The 16,275-nt window shown below is 39.4% G+C and overlaps 3 protein-coding genes across 4 annotated transcripts; 2 read left to right on the top strand and 1 right to left on the bottom strand.

The window, feature by feature from the left end:
• Positions 1–54: 54 nt before the first annotated feature.
• Positions 55–6,164, top strand: LOC117963582 (leucine-rich repeat-containing protein 47-like). The gene is made up of 7 exons (XM_034904221.2): positions 55–683; positions 1,142–1,603; positions 1,996–2,112; positions 3,206–3,321; positions 3,589–3,691; positions 4,687–4,776; positions 5,561–6,164. The coding sequence occupies exons 1-7, from the start codon at positions 96–98 to the stop codon at positions 5,807–5,809; spliced, it is 1,725 nt and encodes a 574-aa protein (XP_034760112.2). The 5' UTR covers positions 55–95; the 3' UTR covers positions 5,810–6,164.
• Positions 6,165–9,481: 3,317 nt separating this feature from the next.
• LOC117425084 (small integral membrane protein 1) lies at positions 9,482–13,061 on the bottom strand. The gene is made up of 3 exons (XM_034041748.3): positions 12,559–13,061; positions 10,914–11,032; positions 9,482–10,360 (listed from the first exon to the last, which is right to left on the bottom strand). Exons 2-3 carry the CDS (start codon positions 11,009–11,011, stop codon positions 10,240–10,242), a joined length of 219 nt encoding a protein of 72 aa, XP_033897639.1. The 5' UTR covers positions 11,012–11,032; positions 12,559–13,061; the 3' UTR covers positions 9,482–10,239.
• Positions 13,062–13,264: 203 nt separating this feature from the next.
• On the top strand, positions 13,265–16,274 carry LOC117963594 (mitotic spindle assembly checkpoint protein MAD2B). Of its 2 annotated transcripts, none has more exons than XM_034904277.2 (9): positions 13,265–13,378; positions 13,692–13,743; positions 13,839–13,957; positions 14,083–14,154; positions 14,246–14,346; positions 14,508–14,602; positions 14,906–14,979; positions 15,178–15,270; positions 15,545–16,274. In XM_034904277.2, the coding sequence occupies exons 2-9, from the start codon at positions 13,704–13,706 to the stop codon at positions 15,584–15,586; spliced, it is 636 nt and encodes a 211-aa protein (XP_034760168.1). In that variant the 5' UTR covers positions 13,265–13,378; positions 13,692–13,703; the 3' UTR covers positions 15,587–16,274. The 2 variants fall into 2 exon arrangements, with proteins under 2 accessions (XP_034760168.1, XP_034760169.1); XM_034904278.2 differs by having other exon boundaries at positions 13,296–13,378; positions 13,676–13,743.
• Position 16,275: the final 1 nt, after the last annotated feature.

Genomic DNA, 16,275 nt, shown 5'->3' with positions numbered 1-16,275 from the left:
AGTAAGTTACAATTTGGCTGATGCTTAGTTTTTACAGGAAGTAGTTACGTTCCCCTTCCGGGGTTTGCGGTCTTTTCTCTTCATTCTACGGCAGTATGGAGGCTGGTGATGGAGATTGGAGTGCCTTGTGGGCTGAAAAGATTGAAAAAGCAGAGAAGGAGAAGAGGCGGGAGCTCGTACTGCAAGGGCAACTTACTGACAAGAAAATACAACAAACCAGCAGCCTAAACCCCAAAATATATTCGCTCACACTCCTTAACTATCTGGAAATCAGCCAGAGCCCCAGCTTGAGGGAGATAGACGCAGGGATTGGCAATTTGATTCACCTGCAGAGTCTCCTCCTGTGCAGGAATAAACTTTCCGAGATACCCAGAGCTGTCGGGAGTTTGAAGAGCTTGAAAGTGTTGGACGTGTCTGTCAATGAGCTACAGGCACTGCCCGAAGAGATATCCCAGCTCTGCGATCTGAACACACTCAACGTCAGCTGTAATCAAATCAAAGCGTTACCCACCGGCCTGAGCAAGTGCGTCAAGTTGGCAATTATCAACATCTCCAAAAACGAGATTTCAGCCTTCCCGGCTGATTTCTTCTCCGACGACCTCGAGCTTCTCAGTACCATCGTAGCCAACGAGAATGCGATTGCAGACATTAGCAGAGAGATAAGCAACCTTTCTGCTCTCAAGGTACTAAATATACGCCATGCGGGTGAACGCAAATCTCCACGCCGTGTCAGCGAACGACGTTTGTGACGTACAGAAAACAGCTAGCCAGTCATTGCTAACAAGTTAAAGCAAGGCGCAGTGCTAAAACACCATTGTCCAATTGTTTGCATTGCTTTACCCGAGCTGCAGTCGATTTTGCTGAGGTGCTGATGCTGTTGCAGCGGCCGCTACAGGTCAATGCAGGCTATGCAGGAGCTGGCACCTACATAAACTGTAAACGAATTTCTGACATCTGGCTGCTGCTGGTATAAACACACTGGACATCCAACAGGGTTTTTTAACAATACAATTTCAATTCAATTTCACAGTGTGTTTGAAGCATGCTCCAGTGCTCAATTTCGTTCGGGGGTCTATCAAACCTGCCGTGGGTGTTTTGTATTTTCTTATTGACTTTTAACACCTTTTTTTGTCTTTCCCAGAATTTAGATCTTTCAAACAACAAGCTCACAGAGATCCCCTCAGAGCTGGCAGACTGTTCCAAGCTGAAGGAGATCAACTTTCGAGGGAACAAGCTGAAAGACAAACGCCTGGAGAAGATGGTGAACGGCTGTCAGACCAAATCTGTCCTGGACTATCTCAGAGCGGGCGGCAGGGGCAAGGGGAAGGGGAAGAAGGACTCTGGAGAAAAAGACGACTCCAGAGAGAAGGAGAAAAAGAAAAGGCCAGATAAGCGTCAAAAGAACAGGAAGGAGGAGGAGGAGGAGGAGGAAGATTTAAACAGAATGGTGGTCAGGGTCTTGCATGTGTCAGATAGCCCCACTGCAGTCACTGTCAAAGTGACCACCCTGGTGAAAGAAGTGCGGCCGTACATTGTCTGCTGCGTTGTCAAAGGGATGAACCTGAAATCAGGAAATGCATTGAAAAGATTCCTCACCGCGCAGGTAATAAAGTACACACTTTGTAGTTCAGGGTTGTTTCCAGTACAGGGGTGGTCTGTAGGTTGTAGAGCCACCAGGGCGATGCCACATTGCTTCCCCGCCTCTATTTCCTTCAAGTCATGGAATGTGCAGCAATTTTTGACTTTGCGTTGCCTCCCTGTTGAAGTGTCAAGCCAGCCGAGTTGCTCGTCATGACTGGAGCTGACGTGGAGAAGCAGCTTTTATATCACAGAACAGGGATGCCATTTATAGGGAATACCGTGTATACACAACTGTTTCTAGACAAGAAATATGCATCTGTTTCAATAGAAAAATACCACCCAGCTAAAAAAATATCTGTTTCACCACTAGAGGGCAGACTTCATTTAATGAAATATCGTTGTCTTTTTTTTTAGATAAAGCTCCATGATGAAATCTGTGAAAAGAGAACAAAGGCAACCATTGCCACCCACGACCTGCAGCTTGTAAAGGGACCCCTGCTGTATGATGCCAGATCCCCCAAAACACTGAAGGTATGACATTTACTGTATGGCACGGCAAGGTTTGTATAACAGTAGGGTCACAAATTTAATGTTGTAGATTAAGAATATATGGTATTAATATACATGTTCATTATCTGAACTGAAGTATAAACTTCAGGTTATATTTTAACAGCAACAAAATAATCTATGCTTAAAAATCTTTCTAAATGCATGCGTTTCTCAAATGCAATGACTAATCATGGAGTTCAGTGACCAAATGTAAACATTCTCAGAAAGCATACATATATTATAGCTATGGAAACCCTCCCCTTGTATTTTCAATGTATATAAATGACGTCAATGGGAAGGGTGCCAACCTGTCTCAGATTATCTATATTTAGCCTCTTTGTTTCACTTTTTTGGTTTCACTTTTTTGCACACCAACTATGTCTGCATATTCAGCAATAGTAATCCAGGAGGTTTAAGACTGCATTATTGATGGCTGTGGCGGGGCTAGTTTCCAACTTTGTAAAGAATCTTGTTTCTGAATCCCTGGTTTAATTAGGCACATGGAACCATCACGTCACAGGCAGTCTTAATAATAAATGAAGACCGTGCGTTTCGGATCGCGCTGTGGATTGCTACTGTGTCTGTTGGCAAGCTGAGAAAAAGACTGTGCTGTTACAGGTGGAAATTGAGCATTTGTTTAAGTAGTCCAGTTGCCTTGTGAACTCAAACACTACATGTGATCACAATGGTATATATACTCAATTAACCCTGCTTTTATTGCCCACCCCCAAAAATCATTCCTCGAAATGCATATCTGTGATATATACAAGCTGCATCTCCCTGTTGCAAGTTCCATTCACAGTGGGCAAGGCAACAGATCTGTCAGGTTGGTTGGTAGGTGCTTCCAAGACCACAGATTTCTTCTGTAACTTCTCTTAAGGAATCTGATGTTGATGAGGAATGGCAGAACCATTATTGAAACACCACGGTATCACCCTGACTGCACTTGGTGCCTCTACTCCCTGCTGACAGTGTAATGGCTGACTTTCTCTAATCTCTGTTTGTAAGAAAGAGAGTCTCAGGATCCACCTACCCCCTTTCTCCTCTCACCCGCCCCCCTGGTGTTCACTGTTAGATCATCCCACTGGGTCGCAAGGAGATAAAGGCGGCAGACTTGGTCAGACAGCTGCAGTTGGAGGCTGAGGAGCAGAGAAAACAGAGAAAAAGACAAAACGTGTCGGGCCTTCACAAGTGAGTACATCTTTCCAAAGCTGTTGCCCTAGGCACAATCGGGATAGGAGATAGGAGTATACAAATAAAAGTAAATGCAACAATCACAGGTGCTGCAGACACACACACAATATATCCTGCAAACATTAATATTGACCATTTTACAGGAAGCCTTTCTAATTTATTAGGAATGATAAGGTAGTCTTAGTCCCTGTGTGTGTCTGAAGCTTTTTGTAAATGCCACTAACTCCAGCACTAATTCCAGTTTGATTTCCCATAATCCTCCAGGTACCTGCAGTTACTGGATGACAAGGAAAACTACCCTTGTGTGGTTGATGCCGAGGATCATGTGATCTCTTTTCCACCAATCACAAACAGTGAGAAGACTAAGGTAGGGGCAGCTTTATCTGAATAGCTGTTAAGCTGTAAAAAAAAAAAATTTATTTGGTGCTATACTGTATAGAAATCAAGGTGTAGAGAGGGTGGGAGATGGGATGCTACATTAAGTTACTGGGTTCATGCAGCAATTGCATATTAAATGTTGTTGCTTCACAGTAAAGACATGGTGCTGCTCATTGAAGAGGTTATTAAAGAGTGTTGACTTGCATAATTCACAAGAAGAGGTTTGGCTCGTGTGTCTGTTCCTGTGTGAAGGCTTAACAAGGTCATGGTTGTTGACCAAGAATAAACATGCTTTGTGTTGGGCGGTTTATTTCTCAATGAAATCCAGTTTCATGGTTTGTTAAATCCTGCTAATTTGGGGCTCCAAAATCATTTAGGAACAAAATAACTAGAGGAGAGGACATTCAACCCATCAGTGCTTGTCCAGTTCCTAGGAACCATCTGTGATCTAAAAAAAATAAATATCAAGGATCCCAATGATTCAGCATCAACAACATGGCTAGGTAACCCCTTCCATACTCTAGGCACTCTCTGAGTAAAGCAGTATCTCCTACCCTCTTTCCAGTCTGTCTCAAATTTCCAACAGTGTCCTTTAGTCCTAGCTTCTGCGTTGCACTTCATGTATTGGCTAGGATTAACTTTTTAAACTCCTTTTAAGATTAAAGACTACGATTTATATCCCCCCTATAATTCTTTGTTCTAGGATAAATAGATTCAGTTCTCTCAATCTATTGTAATAGCTCATTTCTCTAAGGGAAATGACCAGAATTGAACATAATATTCTAGGTGCAGTCTCAACTTCAACATACTCCCCTTTGACGTGTTTCTACAGATGTAATCAGGTTGTTTTATTTTGTGTTTTGGTTTTGCTTCCTGAGTGCCAAGGAATTATATTTTAGTGTACAGCACTGTCAGTTGGTGCTGCACCTTAGTACTGTCTTAATTTTAAAGAGTGTAAAGACAAGTTTGTTTCCTGTTAAGTAGATGAGAAAGTCAACCAGTGAGTTGTTCGTGGAGGTGACCAGTTCAACCAGTCTGCAGGTCTGCAAAGATGTGATGGACTCGCTGATTGTGGTGAGATATTTTGCTTATTTATTTTCCCTGTGTTTAAGGCTCAGAGTTTGCCCTGTTAGCAGCAGCCTTATTCATAGCTTGGATTGCTTGTACAGCGAATTTAAACATTTAAGTCCATCAATCACATAAGAAATGACTCGGTGTGTTTTTTTTTTTTTTTTTTTTTAAACTTTGATGTGACAGGTCTTAATCAGATTTGTTATATAAACAAGGCAGTTGTCAATTTTCCAAAGCATGAAGGCTGACAAATCCCCAAAGTAAACATGAGCAATGGGATCATGTTTTAAACAGTGGTATCTGAGACAGTTGTGAGCCTGATCCAAGAGTAACGAAGGCCAGAGCTGTAATGTGAGGAGGGCCCTTTATATTGACACAGGAGTAGCTTGGAGCCTAGCCAATGACAGAAACAGGCTAAAAGCATGACCTGCAATATGAAGATTAAAAAAAATATATATATTTGGAGATAATGTGAGAGAATGTCATTTTCAGTAAACCAACATAGACCTGTAAAGAGGTCAAGGGTGAAAAACTCCACTCAAAATTGCACTCTGGGAAAAATAGGATGACATTTTTTCCATGCGGGACTGTAGTTAGTTGTTTTTTAATTATTTTCCATTGTGTATCTGAAACTTGAGCATGTGACAACACTACAAATCCATAAACGACGCTATAAAATATCACAGAACAGCAATAAAATGTATCGCCTTAAAATATGCAGCTAAGTAAATCTGGATTGATAACTAGATAACTTCGCTCTCCCCTTTTTTTATTTTTCCCCAAACAGAAAATGGCTGAGCTTAATAAATTTACCTTCGACCACAAGGAAGAAGCGTCGTTAGACCTCGAAACGGATCCAGCCAATGGTGAAACAGCTTCAGAGCCGGCAGCCAATGAGAATGCAGAGAAGGAAGCCTCTCCTGAACTCACAGTGCAGCAGGTTCGAATCGTGGACACAGACGGCAGTCTCAAAGTTGTATACCCGTCCAAAACGGACTTGAATATGGACATCAGTAACCTGACTGTTGTTCGATAACTCTTGGTACTGATTTATTTAAGGGCCGCTATTGGATTCAAGCTGTGTGGTGGTTGTTTTTCTTAATTCATATGAAGTATTTTGAAAAGCACTTGAAGTATATTAATTCCACTGCCTAGGGGATACATTAAAGCAGTGATGTAACATTGATACCACACTTTAAAGTCTGTCCTTGGTTTTGTTTCGGCCGTGTTGGAAAAACCAATTATAATACTAATATTGGTTGATTGTTTCTTCAAGAAACTTCATTTTTACTTGTATAAAACACTGCTTCTGTTGGAAGATTTACTTTGAAAGAAATACAATCTACAATATTTTTGATTTACTTCATAAAGGAACAGAATTGTAACTGTTATGGCGTGTCATTTGCTTCTTTTGTGTCTATAACCTCTGAAAACTAGGGGAAATAATGGTTAATAGCAGGAATTATTAGGTTAAATTTCTACCTTCCTAACATTGGGTCCTCACATTAGCAGAACCAATTAGAAGCCAGAACTTGTGATCCAGTATACATTGTCACGGAGACCTAGATTCTAAAGCCCTTAAGAACTACGGAATGCTCAAGAATGGCTGCACCAATTCCCATCACAATTTGACAGCAATTGGCAATATAGCCCAGGATCCAGTAGGTTCAATGTTAAGCCAAACTTGTCTGTGTTTCACATTGCAGTTAAATGTAACCACATCTCAATGAATGGCACAATAAATAAATTCAGTACTCATAATTGTGAATGTTATTTTGACGTTTCAGACATTAGCCACAACTAGGGAAAAAATATATACATTTCCAACTGCATTCTACACAGAACAAAATGGGTGTGATTGTTCAAACGGGAACAAACCTTACTGTATTGCATTCCAGTTGGCTGTAGTACGTATGTAGAGGACAGTGGTAAGCTGATACATTATCAAAATTAAACTCCCGTTTCTAGGAGCTTGTAGAGCAACGCTTTAATGAACACCAAATCTGTCCCGCAACTGTGTTGTATTGTGTGGTACAGAGTCGACTGCTGTCATACATTCAAAGCAACGGTGCGTAAAGCAGAACAATTGACGTTCTGTAACTGTATGGGAATTCAATGGTTAACGAGAAAGAGGGCGGGTATTGTGACTGATCACCTTGCCTTGACGCTAAAGGGCTGCAACTGACTAGAAAAGAGGCGTTAACCCACAGGTGCTGTATATAGGAGAGGGAATGGAGAGAAACACTGCACTCATTTGGAACTGGTATAATCATACGGTACCATAAGGCAGCTATGAGCAAGTTTATAACATAAACGCAGTAGGAAAACAAAAGCACTGACCAACTTTAAAAAGGATATGACGATGAAGACGTCTCTGCGGTTTAAACATATGAAACAGGCCTGGCTTGAGACTAATAGAGAAAATTGCAACAACGTGATCAGGTTAGACGTCAGTGAAGCGGACCTTGAAAACGCTTCAGCCATGAATGTTCAAAACATCGGGAGGGGATGGAAACCCATGCCAGTTATGCACATTCCCGATCCGGGGGGTATAACTGTCGGAACTCCGAGATCCTGTGGGAAATTGGTCAAGGCTAGAGGGCTTTTTACGAGATCCAGTCCTTTGATGGTGAAAATATCCCCGATTTCCACACAGCGACGAAACAGCAGCGGGGAGTTGTCTGAAAACGTGATTTTACCTCCGATCAAGGTGTCCAAAATCTTCACCAGTGCAGCCATTTGCGCAACAAGGCGTGGTTCACAGCGTCAAGTATCCAGAGCAAGACCGGAATCCAAACAATACAGAACGAGCCCTGACCAGGAAAACGTTCTCAACAGGTCGCCTAGACAAGACTGGCATCTTCAAAAGGATGCCAGATCACAATACTTCCTTTACAATCCGATTGTCAAACCTGCTATTGAGAGTTTGAAAAACGGCAAGACAGATAAGGCTGGCATCACCTCACATGTGCGCGTAATTAAAAGGGCCAATGTGAAACAATCGCGTTATGCTCATCCTCTCCCACCGTCAGCAAAAAAACACACTCCTGGCCAGAGCCACACCAGTAGTAGCCAGACTGATAAAAGCAAACTCGATACCGACAGCAGCGTGAAAACTAGACAGAAGCCATCGTCTTCCAACGATTCTGCCGTTGAAACCGAATCTGTGAGTGAAAATGCAGAGGAGGGCTTGGAAAACGAACACGAAACCCAACGCTCACCGGATGAGGAATATTATACGAACCAAAGAATCGCTGAGTGGGTCCTTAAAGTTAATGGCAGTTTGTTTTCTCTGACACCAGATCCAGATATCAACAACTCCGGAAAGGAACAGGACACTGCCATAAAGATCGTCTATGATGGCGACTGACAGTCTTGCCAGGTTTAATGGTGTTGTTTATATTGTTCTTGTCCACAGACTGGGTACCAAATACCTGTGCACAATACTACTGAAGTGAACAAATATTCAGGTGTTTTTGAGTGCTATCTGTATTTATTGAAAAGTTATAGTGGATGGTTTACAATCTGTCATGACTATCAGGTATTTTCCGGTACTGTATCGGGTGCATTTGACCGGCGTTATGCATAAAGAAAAACGCTTTTTGAGCCTTGAATGGAAAAGCGCTTATATACATACACTAAATATGATGTACCTCTTCTGTATAAACAAATCAAACTACAAAAGAAGTGCCTGTCTTGAGGAAAAGTGCTTATTGCGTTGTACATTAACTGAAAAAGAAAAGCACAATTAGTTCATACCCACAATTACTGTTATAAAACGAATCGTCTCTGAACACCTTAACACAAACTTAAATACAATATCAATATCTGCACAATGAAAACGATTATTATGTTCTGTCAATAAAAAAATAATAACAAGAAAAAAATAAAACACTATTTTACGTCACTTCTTTAATTAATCGGTTTCTAAAAATGTTTTTGGACCACCATCAAATCCATCATTCACTCTAATTGAAATTCACCCTAATCACATTAGAGATTAACGTAAAGCATGCTGCCCACAGTAAATGTCAACACAAAGTCAAGCGCCTGCGGGTGTGTTCTTATGGTCTGTCAGTTTCTTGATAGATGATAAGAGTATTATTTTGATCAACAGGGTATGTCCAGTTTCTTGCCTAAGCGTTTGTGACCGTGCGTAATGTGTTTACATATGCGCCTATGCAGTCCTTTATGATTCTGTGGACACGCATCCTTTAGCATTTCGCATGCAATGCCTCCGTTATCAACTCCAGGTATGTGCGGTTGAACATTTCAGTTTCTAATACAGTTGCTTTACTCTGAAACTTCAACACCACAGAAAAGAAATGCAATGCTGTATTTGTGTAGCCGATATTCATACATCACAGTTCATATTTAGGGTTAACACCAGCAAAGTAAATGAGAACATTGTCCGTTGGCTACTAATGTCTCGAGTTCTTAAGACGTCAGCATTTTGTTGTTGCCTGGCGACAGTGTGACACAGGACAAATACAGTATCTATAGGTATTGCAGGTGCTATAGGGTCATATATTATTTTCATCATCATTATATATTATATTCAGCAAGTGTGAAATAAAACCGAGTCGATTGTAAAATGTATCTATTTAATTATAAATCACTTATATTTTTTTTTATATACAATTGCTGGAATTGTTTCTTTAAGTTAAATATGTTGTTTTTTGCTCCAAAGTATATGTTCAGTGAAATATACATTTGAATGCAATATTTATTATTCATAACAATAACAACCGTGATACTAGGAGTATATGAAGCTGATTTATTGGAAAATCATTGATAAAATACAGATCGAGGATATTCTATTATTTCTATATACATCTACAGAATAAACAGTCTTCACACTGAGGATTGGCAGTAATAGTCTATAAAAAGGAACAGTAAAACTACATGTCCAGTCACCTGAACTCAGGGTTCTTATTATTTATAAAGATAAAACCGATTTCTTGGCAATGTTAATATCCTTCTGATAAAGAATATATTGAGAGAACAGTAAAGAAATGAATTTCTTTCACATGCTACAGGCTTTGCAAATGAACACGGTAGGTATCAAAGCAGAAAAAATCCCAAGAACTTTTATTTATCTGCTTAACTTGACCAGATTTCTGACAGATTGAATGTAGCAGTTATAAATCCCTGCAATAAAGCAAATTAATGTGTATTAATTAATGTGTATCAATATTTATCTGGGTCCAGCTGACATATCATTGGTGACTTGTCAGGTGAACCCAACTTAATATTCCTCCCCATTTTCTCTCCTGGTTGCACATATTTCTGATTTAGCAGAGCATAAGAATTGAACAGCTGTTTACTTTCTGAGCCTTGATGGTATCAATTCTAACAAGCACCAAACCCAAACTGCTGGTGGATACACACTGAGCACAATGCTTTTCTTTTGTTGCACAGCTCATAAAGTTTTTGCTCTGTGATCAAATGAAACATCCATTATTTTCACTTGTGTATGTAGTAGCCGGTGACATATCCAATGATGAAAACGAGGCTCAGAATAACAAGCGCTCCTATCAGCTTCATGGCAATGCCAAGCGTCCCTGTGCACAGCTGCTTGGAGATCCTAGGCAAAGACAAAAAGCAACACGTCACTTTAGCTGCAGAATCTTTTAAACACTTGGTTTCATCTAACAGACTGGTCTTTAGATGTTTGCTTATCTTTGTTTATCTAATCCAGCTTCAAACCCCTGTCTCATATATAATGCAATGTAAAAACAGTAGCCCTGTAAGATGCCATATGTGAAAGACAGACAGAACATTTGACCTTCCTTGGTGTACATAGTAAAATGTACAGGTTAATCTACAGCTCTGGCCAAAAGTTTTGCATTACCCTATACAATCTCTCTCTCTCTCTCTCTCTCTCTCTCTCTCTCTCTCTCTCTCTCTCTCTCTCTCTCTCTCTCTCTCTCTCTCTCTCTCTCTCTCTCTCTCTCTCTCTCTCTCTCTCTCTCTCTCTCTCTCTCTCTCTCTCTCTCTCTCTCTCTCTCTCTCTCTCTCTCTCTCTCTCTCTCTCTCTCTCTCTCTCTCTCTCTCTCTCTCTCAGTCCTAAAACCCCAGGTGATGTAAAACTTTTGGCATATGAAATGGTTTAACCTAAAAGAAAGCCAGGGCCATACCCCTCTACTGTGGATGTGGAAGAGACATTGATGTTGACTTCATCCTGGCAGGTCTCATTCCAGCGGCTGTACTGCACATCTGACTCCTGGGGCTCCATCCTTCAGTGAGGCAGCTTCCTCTGAAAAGAACCAGGCAGCAGAGGTTAGGCATGGCGACTCAGCCATTGGTCTTGAGTCTTCAGAAAAAACAAGTTTGGTTTTTTTCAACTGGCAACAAAGATGACAAGCTTTTTATTCAGGATGTAGGCTGGCAATGCTGGTTCCTGTACAGTACAATGTATGTGACTTACTATACACCACATGATGTCACCAAAGCCGGCAAGTTTCCATAGCAACATAAGCACAAAAGAAAAGAATCTTATAAAACTGGACTCCTGCAGGGTGTGCGTGTGTGTATAACCACATAATTTATTCTTAAAAATGCATCATTAAATGCATGTGTTTCTGCATGCATTGCTTACTGTGATCCAGTGTAAACAAATGGGACTGCAACAACGTCATTTCTAATAAAGAAGAATGAACTCGAGCCTAAACTTCAATCTTCACCGAGCAAGAAAATGACAAGGCTGCCTCAGAAGATTGTAGAGGCAATGATTTGAAATAGTTGTATCTATACTATAAAGGGTATACTTTGTGGAACTCTTTAATTAATGTCAAGAAAACAACGTTTATAAATGATAAGATTACAATGTCTCAGAAATCATATCATTTCTGCTGACGTTATTGACCACTGCGGGGTCCAGCCTCCTATAACAACTGCTGTGGCCAGGAGCATTGCAAGATTTGTGAAGAAAGACGCGTTGTCACTTACCTGAATTTGGTACAGCTGCTAAAATACACAGACCAACCGCTTCGCAAAAACGAGTTATTTAAAAACCTCACGCTTAACAGTATGTCTAAACTCAATCAAGGTTCACCGCGTTCAGCAAGAAATGCACAGATATCTTTGTGCCATGACCCTCGGCACTAATAAAATAGACAATTAGACACGACCTTTGTACAACGACCAATTGTTGACACATTACTGCTTATTTCTCATGAGCGATAATAAAACAAAACAAAATGAATAAAACAAAATGACCATTTGCGGACGCGTTCCAGCAGTTCATCATATTAACATGTTTCATTTTAGTCTTATGCACATGGCCTATTAAAAATACGTTATTTCTTTTTTTTTTCATAAGATCTATTTTAAGTATAAAATTATTTACATCTTTAAGGTATTTAAGAGTTATCTTTACCAACAAAAAAAAAAAGACTTATTCTATTTATTTGTTTTATAAATGGAAATCCTCAATTTTATCAGACATACTCACAATTCTACTGAAACGTGGGGAACCTGTTCGCAACAGCTGCTAGGCAGGACAGATGGCTCTCCAGTCAAAACAGGCGACTACCTAGTGAATCTTTTGTTGCTTTGAATCTAATTTGTGAACAAAAATACTGCTTTTAAATCAACCTACAATTCCAGCATCTATCTGAAACAAACCCAAACGATGGTTTGTTTTCCTTGACATTTCTAAAAAAAGCACAATAAACTGTTACTCAGTTTAGTAAACAACACTATAAAGCAACAACAAGAAAACAACAACACACATGCTTTTGTTTAATATCTTAGAAGGAAACTGCTTAAAGAAATGCTTACCCAAACTCCTTCAGCAGAATACTTTTGCCAGAAGTCTGAAATGATCTGCACAAACAGAAGCGCAGCTTTACGATTTATAATAATCTTTTTTCGTCACTAATCCTTGCATAGAAACAGTGACCATAAACTAAACGTTTACCCAAGTGCCCTGTACTCTAACAGGACGGACCCCTCCGCTCACAATACTGAATTAAATGAACCCACCAGCTGCGTCTGACCCTGGCCCCCCTCCTCCTCTCACTGCCGCATCAATGAGCAAGAGTCTAAGCATCAAAGATATAGACTATACTTTGAATGACGTTTGTTATGTTTTTTCTGGGTTTTTTCTTAAATAAATAATAATAATGATAATAATAATAATAATAATAATAATAATAATAATAATAATAATAATAATAATAATAAAGCCTGAATTAAATCAAAGTGATGGCTCTGCTCACAATAGTTTTAAAGTACATTGCTATATTTTCGGACGGACCATGCTGTGATTCTTTTCCATTTTCCTATGCTGCTGTAAATAATCTGTAATGGATGGGGTCTCTGTTGGCAAAGACGTCTAATTAAACTTTACATTTAAGGTAAACGTTCCGAAAACTTTATTGATAGTGAATGTTGCAAGTGATATTTGTCTAGTTGGCTACAAGGACATTCAAATGATGTAACTGCAAGTAACTAGAAATTGACAGAAAAGATTGGCGATAGATTAACCACGTGTGATTTTTGGGATTCGTCATCAAAGAGGGACAGACGCTGTGCAGAAAAGAAAATACCGGTGCTACTACATGTAAACACTTGGACATTTACTTCACATGCTATAACGGTAAGCTTTGTAAAACCAAATATATATATTTTAAATCAATTACTGCATACGAAGCCCGAGAAATCGATACGTTAATGATGTGAAAAATAACAGCGCTGGTTAAATTCGATTCGGTTTTGTTTTGAATTTTAAATTAAAAGGTTTGATTTGCTGCAAGTTACTTGTCATGTTAGATATCGATCTAATAACTGACATCATTCATCATCATTATTATTATTATTATTATTATTATTATTATTATTATTATTTAATAAGAATACTAATACATGCTAGCCGCCTTTTTAATAAATATAACAGTTTGATTCCTTAACAGCTTGTTAGCAGTATGACAACCCTCACGAGGCAGGATCTTAATTTTGGGCAAGGTACGACATTTATTATGTTACGTTTTTAAATGATTTAAACAGTGTTCTTTTCCGAGTCTCTCTGAGCTGGGTTGCCGTCTTTTCTCTGTCTTCAGTTGTTGCTGATATCCTGTGTGAGTTTCTGGAGGTGGCCATTCACCTCATACTCTATGTCAGGGAGGTTTACCCAAGTGGGATTTTCCAGAAGAGAAAGAAATACAGCGTACCTGTGCAGGTAAGAATGGGACCTTTCTGGAACACACAGCTTGACACAGTCGTATTCTTTTTAGCTCAGCACTAGCAATAGGACATTTCTGTTTAAGTATGTTTACACACTGAATTTTGATTGTTCTTTCTCAGATGTCCTGCCACCCTGAACTAAATCAATACATCCAAGACACTCTCCATTGCATTAAACCACTGATTGTGAAGGTAAGACGCTGTCTGAGGGGATTGACTCCAGTAATAAATGTAAAATAAAGTCAACGTTTTCCTACTTTCCTTTTCTTTTTCTTTCTTTAAGAATGATGCTGAGAAAATAGTCGTTGTTATTATGGACAAAGAGCATCACCCAGTGGAGAGATTTGTGTTTGAAATGTCACAGCCTCCTCTGGTCTCTATCAGGTGGGATACTCTGTGTGTGTGCGTGCTTTATAATCATTAATGTGTAGTTTATATTACAGTAAAACCTCAGTGTTCTCATTGTTTCTTTGAAAGGAATAAACATAACCAAGAACATATACCATATGCACAATCCTAATGCATTTTGTTGTGTCTGTTTCCAGCTCTGACACCTTGCTTTCTCACGTGGAGCAGTTGCTGCGAGCATTCATCCTAAAGATCAGTGTTTGCGATGCAGTTCTAGACAACAACCCCCCTGGTATGCTTACTCTTTCTTGCATAGAAAGTATGTCAGAAACGTACATCTCCCCTGTCATGGCTGTAGTTTCAAATTCAGAGCTTTCTGTATGATGATCAGGCTGATGTACATGACATGTATCATCAGTATGTAAAGAATATTATAGAATAAGAATTGACAAGTTTCATGACAATTTGATATTCTTTTTATAGTGAAAAATGATTTCTTTTAACTCTTCTCCTAATGTCAGAGTTGTAGTCATGTTTATTTTTCCTTGTTCCCTGTTAATACAGGATTTTATTGTTTTATTTTATTTTTTTGCAGGCTGTACATTTACAGTACTGGTTCACACCAGAGAAGCTGCCACTCGCAACATGGAAAAAATCCAGGTCATTAAGGTCAGCAAAACATTTGCTATAATTATAACAGGAAAACCACGACCTCGCTCCCTATGAAGGAGAAATGTACCAGGCTTTTACTATATTTAACTGTTGGTTTTAAAGCCTTGACCGCAACAATCTAAATCCTAACCTGTTTGTTTTCAAGGAAGTTCGAATGGCACGTTCATATCATTTAATCGGTTTCCTCTCCTGTAGGATTTCCCTTGGATTGTTGCTGATGAGCAAGAAGTGCACATGCGGGAGCCCAGACTGATCCCTCTAAAAACCATGACCTCTGATATTGTCAAAGTAAGGGAGATCCATTAATGCAACTGCGGTCTTGAGAGCAGGAACACAAATTGGAAAGCTTTACTTAAAGGGGGTCGTGCCCCATGCAGGTTGAAAAGTAGATTTTGTAAAGTTGATACCTTGGTATACAGACCCCAATAATCATAACATTGGGAATGATTTATTGGACACTTTGATTCTGAGGTTTCGATCAGCTTTTTATCTATATCAGTACCACAGTTAATACATTTGCTTAATGTATTTAGACCACTGTTTTCCTTTTTTTTTATTTCAGATGCAGTTGTATGTAGAGGAAAGGGCTCAGAAGGCTTCTTAAACCTTTAACTGTGAACCGCACTGAATCCGCTTACAGTTTGACTCAAAAGAGGCAGAAACTGGCTTCCGCTAGTAACCCAGGGTTGGCAAGGAAAATGCCTGCAGCTGCATCAACCTTTCATCTGCCAGAAGCAACTGCTACAGAGTGGAGACAAGAAGACTTGAAAAATATGTATTTTCTTTATTAATCCTTACACTAGAAAGGAGTAAATGAGTTTCAAATGCTAATTCTGGTGCTAAAAAATGTAGTATTTCTAAGCTGTACAATGTAGTACTATAGGTGGAGTGCTATAGCTTTATCTGGGCTGGCACACAATTCATTTTTGCATGTTTTTGCTGAGCTGCCTGCAAGAAAGCAGTCTTGTCTGTGCAAGTGAATGCAGTGTTGAGTATTGTGCTTAGGTGTAAGATTTTCTTAATTCTTAAGGAAATCATTTTTTAAAATATATATCCAATGTCCTTTCTAACCAATAGGATAAAAATACTTTTTATAATGCCATGGACTGCTTGTCCAGTATCCAAGCTTTTTGTGAAACCCAGATGAAATTTACTGGCAAGCAATCATTTTTGTCATTCAGTCAGAGGCCTGTTTTTACTGTTTTATTTCCTGTTAAGTTTCATTAATATGTACTGGTGAACCCAGTTTCTGTAATGATGAAGTATGTTATGAATAAAGTAATTCAATAATAT

Source organism: Acipenser ruthenus, chromosome 27 (genome assembly GCF_902713425.1).
Source record: "Acipenser ruthenus chromosome 27, fAciRut3.2 maternal haplotype, whole genome shotgun sequence".
Classification (NCBI taxonomy): Eukaryota; Metazoa; Chordata; class Actinopteri; order Acipenseriformes; family Acipenseridae; genus Acipenser; species Acipenser ruthenus.
Note: the sequence above shows the minus strand (reverse complement) of the source record. Positions and strands in the feature narration are given on the sequence as shown.